Consider the following 10898-nt stretch of genomic DNA (forward strand, 5'->3'; position numbering starts at 1 on the left):
TGGTTTTACCAAAGATAAATCGTGCCAAACGAATCTCATTGAATTCTTTGACTGGGTGATCAGGGAATTGAATCAAGGACAAGCGAAAGATGTAATCTACTTGGATTTCAGCAAAGCCTTTGACATGGTTCCTCACAGGAGGCTCTTGAATAAACTTGACAGGCTGAAGATAGGACCCAACGTGGTGAACTGGATTAGGACTCCAGAGGATGGTGGTTAATGGAATTTGCTAGGATGAGGGAAAGGTAAGTAGTGGAGTGCCTCAGGGATCAGTGCCGGGGCCGATTCTGTTCAATATATTTGTGAGCGACATTGCCGAAGGGTTAGAAGATAAAGTTTGCCTTTTTGTGGATGATACCAAGATTTGTAACAGACTGGACACCCCGGAGGGACTAAAAAACATGAAAAAGGATCTGCAGAAGCTAGAAGAATGGTCTAAGGTTTGGCAATTAAAATTCAATGCGAAGAAATGCAAAGTGATGCACTTAGGGAGTAGAAATCCACGGGAGATGTATGCATTAGGCGGTGAGATTCTGATATGATAATAACAGACTGGATCATGTCAGACAACCTCGATCTGCTTTTCATCAATGAAACCTGGATCCATGATCAAAATGACCCCATAATCCTAGACTTATGCCCCCCAGGATAGAAAATCACTCACTGGACCAGAAAGGAAAAGAGAGGCAGAGGCATAGCACTAATCCATCGATCCCAATTCACTACTGTAACCACTGCCGAGTCCATTACACCCCAACTTGAAATCGCCTCAATCAAAATCCACCACACAGCCCTGCTTGACCACCTAAATTGTATCCTGTTCTATAGACCACCAGGAAATTGGGACGAATGCCAACCACACTTCATAGACTTCATATCAGACACCTGTGTAATGACCTCCAATATAATAGTATTGGGAGACATCAACCTCTACCTAGATGACCCAAACTCTACCAACGCGAGTGCAAGGAATTCCTCCACTTATGGGGCCTCAGATGGCCACACATTCAAGCAACCCATGTCAAAGGGCACACACTCGACCTTATCTCACACAAACTGTCTACAGACCAGAGACTACTAATGTCAGACATCAAATGGACAAACACACCATGGTCAGACCACTACAAACTAAATCTATCCCTGCAATGGCGAAAAAAAGGATCATACCGTATATTAGAACACACAACCTACAGTACAAGAGGCCAAATAGACCCTGAAAGATTCTGGCAACAAATATACAATAATGAATGGACAGCACAAACAGACTCCACATACTATTTCTCCAACTGGGATAAAAGATGCAAAAGTATATTGGACGAAATAGCACCCTTACAAACAAGAACCTCACGTAGGCAAAACTCGATACCTTGGTACAACGAAGAACTGAAAAAACTAAAGACACAATCTAGGAAACTTGAACGAGCATGGAAAAAAACAAATGAGGCACAGGCACTGAACACATGGAAACAAACTCACAGAAAATACAAATACACTATAAGACAAGCCAAAAGGTTGTATTACAAAACCAAAATTAGACCAGACTACAAAGACACAAAAAACTGTACCAACTCATGAACAAACTAATAGACACCACCCCAGTCACCGCAACCAATACGGACACTCCATCTGCAGACAAACTTGTCAAATACTTCAATGAAAAAATTGTAAACCTATGCAACATGCTACCTCAGAACAACACCGGCTTTGAAAGCTTCATTGAAGGTATGGACCCAATCCCAGGAGAATACCCAGCGGACAGAAGCTGGACAAGCTTCGCTCCCCTCGCTGAAGAAACAGTCACCCAAGCGATTAATAGGTTCTCCAAGACCCACTGTAAACTGGATACCTGCCCCAGCTACCTAATAAAATCCGCTCCCCACCGCTTCATAGCAGACCTCACTTCCCACCTAAACTACATGCTTCGATATGGTCTTTTCCCTAAGGATAATGGCAATATCCTACTCACCCCTATACCAAAAGACAACAAGAAAAAAACAAACGACATCACCAACTACCGCCCAGTAGCCTCTATCCCACTGGTAGTCAAACTGATGAAAAGCTTGGTAACCAAACAACCCACGGACTACATAAACAAATTCTCAATCCTACATGAATCACAATCGGGATTCCACTCCATCCACAGCACAGAAACAGTACTAATTACCCTACTAGCCAAATTTAAACAAGAACTTGCAAGAGGCAAAAGCGTACTTCTCCTACAATTCGACATGTCAAGTGCGTTTGACATGGTTAACCATAAAATACTATTAAACATCCTTGAATACTTTGGGATTGGTGGAAGTGTACTTAACTAGATCAAGGGCTTCCTAACCACCAGAACATACCAGGAAAAATCAAATTCAAACATATCATCACCATGGAAAGCAGAATGCGGAGTACCATAAGGATCACCACTATCACGTACTCTTTTCAACCTAATGATGACCCCACTAGCCAAGTCCCTATCCAATCTAGGCCTCAACCCTTTCTACGCAGACGATGTCACACTATACATCCCTTACAAACACGACATAACAGAAATCACCAATGAAATCAAACTTAGTTTGAACATCATGAATTCATGGGCGAATGCATTTCAACTCAAACTTAATTCAGAAAAAAACACACTGTCTCATTCTCTCATCCCAATACAGCACGAACAAGCCCACCAACATAAACACCCCTGACTACACCCTCCCCATCTCAGAAAGCCTGAAAATTCTTGGAGTTACAATCGACCGCAACCTCACGTTAGGGAACCAAGCAAAATCTACAACAAAGAAAATGTTCCACTCAATGTGGAAACTCAAACGTGTGAAACCTTTTTTCCCAAGGGAAATATTCTGTAACTTGGTACAATCCATGGTACTAAGCCATCTAGACTATTGCAATGGAATCTATGCGGGATGCAAAGAACAAATCATAAAGAAACTCTAAACTGCTCAAAACTCAGCAGCCAGGCTCATATTTGGCAAAACGAGATTCGACAGCGTCAAACTCCTACGAGAAAAATTGCATTGGCTCCCAATCAAAGAACGTATTGCGTTCAAAATCTGCACCTTGGTACACAAAATAATCTACGGTGAAGCGCCGGGATACATGACAGACCTCATAGACCTACCAACCAGAAACACAACAAGATCATCACAAACTTACCTAAATCTCCACTACCCAAGTTGCAAAGGTCTCAAATATAAAACAACCTATGCATCCAGCTTCTCCTATGGAACTACGCAACTATGGAACGCACTACCAAGCGCCGTGAAAACAACTTATGACCACTTAAACTTCAGGAAAGCACTAAAAACCAACCTGTTCAAAAAGGCATACCCTAAAGATCCAGTCTAAATACCTGAACCCTGCAACACAATGAAGCCAAAACCATACTGGATGTAACTAAACTCTACCTCCTCTTTATGATCCCCAAATGTTTTTGTCACACATGAACTCTACCCTACTACAACTTCACTCTGTATTTTGTTCATACCTGAATTGGCGACCGCCTAACGGTATTATGTAAGCCACATTGAGCCTGCAAAAGGTGGGAAAATGTGGGATACAAATGTAGTGAAGGTAGTGATGGCAGCTGGCCTTGCTGAGTTTAAAGGGGGTCTGGACAGATTCCTGAAGGAAAAGTCCATTGATCATTATTACATTTGGGGTTTTTACCAAGTTCTTGGGGCCTGGATTGGCCGCTGTCGGAGACAGAGTGCTGGGCTTGATGGACCTTTGGTCTTTTCCCAGTGTGGCAGTGCTTATGTACTTATGTACTAAATGTAACAAATAAATAAATAAATATGTACAGGCAGGGAGCGAGATCTTGGGGTGATAGTATCTGAGGATCTGAAGGCAAAGAAACAGTGTGACAAGGTGGTGGCCGTAGCCAGAAGGATGTTAGGCTATATAGAGAGAGGTGTGACCAGCAGAAGAAAGGAGGTGTTGATGCCCCTGTATAAGTCATTGGTGAGGCCCCACTTGGAGTATTGCGTTCAGTTTTGGAGGCCGTATCTTGCTAAGGATGTAAAAGAATGTATACCCTGGAAGTAAGGAGAAACAGGGGTGATATGATACAGACGTTCAAATATTTGAAAGGTATTAATCCGCAAACAAATCTTTTTTGGAGATGGGAAGGTGGTAGAACTAGAGGTCATGAAATGAGGTTGAAGGGGGGCAGACTCAAGAAAAATGTCAGGAAATATTTTTTCATGGAGAGAGTGGTGGATACTTGGAATGCCCTCCCACGGGAGGTGGTGGAGATGAAAACGGTAATGGAATTCAAAAATGTGTGGGAGAAACATAAAGGAATCCTATTCAGAAGGAATGGATCCTCAGAAGCTTAGTGGAGATTGGGTGGCAGCACTGGTGGTTGAGAGGCGGGGCAAGTACTGGGCAGATTTCTACGGTTTATACCTTGAAAATGTCAAGGATAAATCAAGGTCAGGTATACATATAAAGTACCACATATGAGTTTATCTTGTTGGGCAGACTGGATGGACCGTACAGGTCTTTATCTGCCATCATCTACTATGTTACTAGAATAAGAGGATTAGCCACTGTCTGAAGCACATAGAAGGAAATGGCTTCTCTGTGAAGGACTCTGATTCTCAGGCATAGAAGCACCATTCTGGCCTTGATATGCCCCTGTATGTTCCCATATAATGAGGAGACTGGTATAGGCTTGGGGAGTTCCTGAGTTGGAATATTGTCATGTCAGACAAGCACTTCATCGATGAAACTCCCTCTGGCTCCTAAATCAGTTAAGGCCTCAGTGGTGGGTGATGCCTGGTCCAGTTCTAGGGGAACAGGAGTTACATGTTAGAAATCTGTACACAGAGGCCTAGCTCTGTTTCTCTGGCCAGAGCTAGGCCCAATAGTTTCCCAGTTTTGGGGGGCATCTGAGAGCGCAGTGACCCTTCTCCCCACAATAATGACACAGAACTGGGACCACTATCTCTATTTTTCTTGGTCTGAAAGGGAAGATCGGTCCACCTGCATTGGTTCCCCAATGTTGGCAGATGCAGAAGTCTTAGTAGGCGCATGGGGGACACATAGAAAACTGGGTTCTAGGTGGAACATTTTGCAAAAGGACTGCCTCTCCTGATCCCGTTCCTGAAATCGGATGTTCACAAGGTACCAATGTTTGGTACCATTGTCGCAGGTTAAACAGTTCAGATGTTGCAGAAGACGTCTTTCCTGGTTCCTCAAAGATTCTTCAGAAATGTCCCAGGAACTCATTCAGGTTGTTTAGTACCAGGTCGTTTTGGTGCCAGATAGAAGCCCAAGCAAGGGCTGGACCTGAGAGAAGTGAGATGATACAGACATGATACAGACATGATACAGACGTTGAAATATTTGAAAGGTATTAATCCACAAACAAACCTTTTCCAGAGATGGGAAGGCGGTAGAACTAGAGGACATGAATTGAGGTTGAAGGGGGGCAGACTCAGGACTAATGTCAGGAAGTATTTTTTCACGGAAAGGGTGGTGAATATGTGGAATGCCCTCCCGTGGGAGGTGGTGGAGATGAAAACGGTAATGGAATTCAAACAAGCGTGGGATAAACACAAAGGAATCCTGTTTAGAAGGAATGGTTCCGTGGAATCTTAGCAGAGATTGGGTGGCAACGCCGGTAATTGGAAACAAAACAGGAACTGAGCAGACTTCTATGGTCTATGCCCTGATCGTGACTGAATAGATAAGGATGGGCTGGAGTGTAAATTTTAAGGGGCTTCGATGTTAGCTTCAGAACTTAGTATAAGAACAGTACTGGGCAGACTTCTATGGTCTGTGACCTGAGAAAGGCAAGGACAAATCAAACTCGGGTATACATATAAAGTATCACATACCATATAAAATGAGTTTATCTTATTGGGCAGACTGGATGGACAGTACAGGTCTTTATCTGCCGTCATTTACTATGTTACTATGTATGTTACACCACCCGGGCCCTGCCAGAGATGAAATCCCATACCTGAAACTCAAAGATTATTTGGCAATGGTTGAGGAAACCCCTGCAGGTCTTCAGTTTCCCATTGTACTGGGTGGGGGGGGGGGGGGGGGGAGCAGGGAGGAGGTGCCAATGGGATCACTATGTAATGACTGGAGCTGGTCCAGAGCTGGCTATCATGGGTGAAGGACCTGCGGCCTGATCAGCCACAGGACTCTGGAGGTGGTCCATACTAGGGTCAAATCCTAGACTGCTCCGGAGAGCTGGAGGAGTTGCATGGCTGGTGACAGTTAAGCTCATGGCCTTTGCAATCTGTCACAGATCTGGATAGTGAGCCCTTGGGCCGTCACCGAGTTCCTAACCCAAAGGTCAGGAGGGTCCCAACAGACAGCAAATGAGTCACTCTAAAGTTGAAGATTTCAGTGGGTGGCCCTGAAAAGGGACCTTGGAGGCAGCCCCGGCCGAGCCAGGACCTGGAGTGGCTCTGAAAAGACAAGATGGATTGAAGACAAGATGCTGAGATCGGACTAAAGACAGGATGCTGAGACAAGGCTGACTGGAGACAGGACACTGAGACAAGGCTGGCAAGCAGGACAACCCACTGTGAAGGCAGTAGTGGGGAATCCTGTAATGCGCTAAATAGGGCCCCGGCTGATGATATCACTGTGGCTTCTGGGTTGGTCTCACGCTACTGGCCCTTTAAATAGCAGGCCACAGCATGCGCTTATGCCTAAAGAAGGGAGAACATCAGCTGATGTCCTGGTGTGCTGGAGAACCCTCCTGGCAGTCCTACTGTCCTGCAATCAGGCAGAAGCTGCAAGGGGAGTCGCAGAACCAATCCCATTGCCTCCAGCAAGGGTCAAGAGGTGAGTCAGGGCTGGAGCGGGACTCATGGAGGTGGTCACGGCAGTGCCATGACAGGGTGGATGTGCAGAGGGAATGTGCACAGCTGCTGTAGAGCATGCAGGAGGAGATCTGAGAGGCAGCCCTGAATAACTGGCAGCAGCTTCTGGGATCCAGCAGGATCTCCAGGATTACATGGCTGCCTTGTCATACACTCTGCCCACACCATAAGCATCAGAGCATCCATCTGCAACCAGTGAGGCCACCAGTCATGCCTCATTACCCTCTATACTAGCTGTGAGTGTCACCAGTCCCGCCTCAGCTGCCGAAACACAACCACCTGTGAAATGTCCCAGGATGGGATGCATAGCACCCAAGCCAGTGGGACAAACTAGAGACCAGGTGCCTCACAGGCAGCACATGCTCCCTTGCTGGGTGCTGTCCCCTGTGCCAGAGCAGACACCCGGCCAACCAAGTGGCCTGATTTTCAGGGACAGCAGAGGCAGCAGGATTGAGAGAAGATGACACTGAGGAGCGTGGGAGCTCCACAAAGGAGGTCTAAGATATCCTTTATGCTCCTGCTAGGCCCAGGCCATCACTAGCAGTTCATGGATGGGAGGAGAGGTGGATCCCAGAGGGGATGGGGAAAGGGAGGAGGAAGGGGAGGGGGAGAGAGAAGGCTGTAGGCCACCTCATTGCCATGCTGTGGTGATGTATGCAGAGGAAGGGGGTGGTGGTATGTGTGCAGGGGGAAGGGGTGGGGGTGTGCTGGGGGAAGGAGTTCTGTACAGAGGAAGAGGGTGAGTGTGTGTGTCTGTAGATGTTGGGGGTATATGTGTAGGGGGAAGGGGTAGGTGTGGGTTATAGGGGGTGGGGGATGTGTGTGTGGAGGGAGGATATGGGGTGTGCTGGAGGAGGGAATATGTGTAGGGGGAGGGTGGTGGAGGGTGATGTTAGAGGTGTTGCACACAAATCAATTGTACACTTAAGTTTACTGAAAAATGGTGAGAATGAGTCTTTGTCTAGAGTGGACCCCCAGGTGGTGTGCACCCTGGTCAGCTCTTTGTTCAGGGGGGAGGGGGTGCTCCTCATCCTCTGGGTCTGGCAGCTGCTGCTATGGTTTGCTGTCCCTCCCCTGACAGGGCCTGTCTTCTTCAGAGAGCCAGGTTATGCAGCATGCAGCAGGCCATGAATATTTCGGCCACCTTTTTAGAGCTGTAGAGGAGCTCCCTTCCGGAATTGTCCAGACATCTGAATCTGTTCTTGAGCTGCCCAAAGGTGCATTCGGTGATGGCTGCTTACGCTTTGTAGCGCTATAGAAATGCTAAATAGTAGTAGTAGTAGTAGTGTGGGTGCTCTCAAGCCTCTTGTTGTACTCTTCCTATGTCTCATTTTGGGGTGGACTATGGGGGTAGCATCTGTTACCTGTGGGGGGGGGGGGAGCAGAATCACAGACATGGGTGTCTATTGACTGGTATGGTGATCTTGTGGAGAAGCAGTAATGGTTGTGGCATCTAGATGGAGGGAGTGTGATTAAGGTTAGGAGGGGGAGGGGAGTATGGGGTTTGAGAATCCCTGTCCTGATTACCTAGGAGCCAGCCACTGGTGATCTCCCCTCAGTCAAACCTGCAGTTGATTCCTGAATGCTGGATAATATAGGCATCGTGGGTGGACCCTAGGTAACGAGCACACACATCCACAATCTCTCCCTGGGCATCACACACAACCTGCATATTCATAGAATGAAATAATTTTTTATTTTTTTCTATAGGTCTCCTTGCGTGCCTGGGGGAGTCTGAGTGCCACATGTGTCCAGTCAATGATGCCTATGACTAAGGGGAAGCAGTCTATGGCACAGAATTGAGCCATGTTTATTCTGGAGTGCCTGGGGCGGTAGTGGGGAAGGGAATATAATCAGAGGTGTGGGTGAAGAAGACATCGAGGAACTGTGCAAGGCAGTTGGAGATGTGGGCTGGGTGAGGCCTGCATTGACTGCTAGCACTGACTTGAAGCTGCCAGTTGCTAGAAAGGCGAGGGAGGCAGTGACCTACAGGTGGACAGGTATGGAATTATTCCTGCATGTCTTGGGCTGGAGGAGGGGGGTTGTAGCTGGTGACCGAGGTGCTGTATGGTGGCCCTGTCAAAATGGAAACTAGTCAGGCATTCCTGGTCAGTGAGGTCCAGGAAGTGGGTGTTGGGCCTGAAGACTCTCTGATAGGGATATCTCCTCCAGGTCCTCCACTCCAAACTCTCATCCACCTCCAGCAAGGTGTGAGCCACTAAAGCATTCAGCAAATCCATAACTGTCCCACCACCACAGGTGCAACCCGCTGACCCCAGAAACACCACTGTGCACACCTCCACCTACTGCACCTCTTGAAACCCAGCAGCAGCCCCCACACCAGCACACAGTTGTGAAAGACACACTAGCTGCCTAAAACACTCACTCTACCACCATCGACAAAACAATCCAGACACGCACAGCTGCAGCACAAAGCACTCTCCCAGTACCAGCAAACAGTCCTCACACACTGCAGCAGCACAGAGCAAGGTCACACACTTAGATTGGACAAACAGACGAATACTGAGAAACAGAGGACAAACAGGTAAAGATGTGTAATGGGTGGTGTGGGGGTTTGAGGACAGTGAGGGTTTGTTGAAGAAATGGGATGAGATACAGAGGAAGGGATGGGTGTGGCTAGGGGGGCTAACAAGTGTAGGCTAAGTCAGAAAATGTAAAGGTGAAAAGGTTCAGACTGGGGCACACAGACAAAGGTAACAATGCAACTCTACATTCTTTCTCACAAATGGCCACTTCCACCTCTCCACTCAGCAAAATCACAAATGGAGCTAAACACAAGTTTGTCCTCACCATAGATGCTTTTAAAGCAGGTCTATGCTGGACATTTTTCTTCCCACCTCTAGGAAACCATTTTGCTATCCATTATGGGCTGGAGATGTTGATCACGTAAGGCCACCCATGTGACACCCACGAAACCCCACTCTGGGAACCTTTTTTCATAAAAGATTACTGGTCTTGTCCAGGTTTTTTTCCTTTGTTCGATTATACGCTTTGGACGTTTTTCTGGTAGAAAAACGTCCATCTGTCTGCTATACTATTTTTGGGATGTTTTTCTGTTTTGAAAATGAGCCCCTTAGTGTGTGTTTTTTATGCACATAAAAGTTTCTGAAACAAAACCAGAAACTGAATTATCTTCCTTATTTATATTTTTCTCTGCCAAGTCTCTCTCCTTATTCATTCTTACCCAGTATCTATACTCTGTTCCTCACTGTCTCTGTTAGAGCTATAACTTTCAAAACTTCTCCTCATTTCATTATATAGAATGTTTATGTATTCATTTTTTAACTGAAACCTTAGCCCCCCAAGGCCTTGACAGGAGAAAGAATTATGTATTTTTTCTGTTTTGCTGTTTACTAATTTCACATTTTCTATTTTACAGCAGCCAAAGGTGCATCACCAACATGTTTCAGTCAAGGCAATACCATTGGTGACAGGTTTGGCAACTGTGGTTATGAAAATAGAAAATTCAGGAAATGTAATGAGAGGTAAGTTGAAATAAATTGAAAAATGTGAAATGTACTTATTAGTGTGCGACTTTTGAGTATACTACAAAAACATACTAATTGGCAGCTATCAGGGTAATGCCTTACATGCAAATTAGCTGTTCTGAGCAAATACATTGATTAGAGTATTGAACATCTTCTATATTAATACATTTGTACAAATACATTTGTTATCATCATTATTTCAATATGGGTTCCTTAAAAATGCTTTAATAATGTATTAAATGAGTAGGTAGAAAACAAAATAAAGCAGCTTCAAGTTGGCTTAGGCTAGGTGACAGCTTAGACTAGGAAGAAAAGGAAGAAGTATCTTGACATCTGAAGGGGCATTTACAAATGAGAGAATTAGAAAATGGCACATGGCTTGCTTACTATGAAGACCAGAGGCAAATAAGTGATTGGGAATATAACAAGAATGGGAGGGAGGTCCTGGAAGCCTTATTTAGGCTCCTAGGTAGAAAACTGAAATCCAGATCTTCCAAGGTAGCATTTTCAGAAATGTTCCTCATTCCATGCGCAGGGC

At 45.7% G+C, this 10898-nt stretch overlaps 1 protein-coding gene across 1 annotated transcript in view; it reads left to right on the top strand.

The window, feature by feature from the left end:
* Positions 1-10361, top strand: part of LOC115469709 (disintegrin and metalloproteinase domain-containing protein 9-like) — a 188198-nt gene extending 177837 nt beyond the window's left edge. Inside the window, exon 5 of the mRNA XM_030202495.1 lies at positions 10252-10361. Coding sequence (XP_030058355.1) covers positions 10252-10361 — 110 coding nt within the window. The remainder of the gene's footprint in view (positions 1-10251) is intronic.
* The last annotated feature ends 537 nt before the right edge of the window (positions 10362-10898 follow it).

The sequence above is a fragment of the Microcaecilia unicolor genome, chromosome 4, assembly GCF_901765095.1.
Source record: "Microcaecilia unicolor chromosome 4, aMicUni1.1, whole genome shotgun sequence".
Lineage (NCBI taxonomy): Eukaryota > Metazoa > Chordata > Amphibia > Gymnophiona > Siphonopidae > Microcaecilia > Microcaecilia unicolor.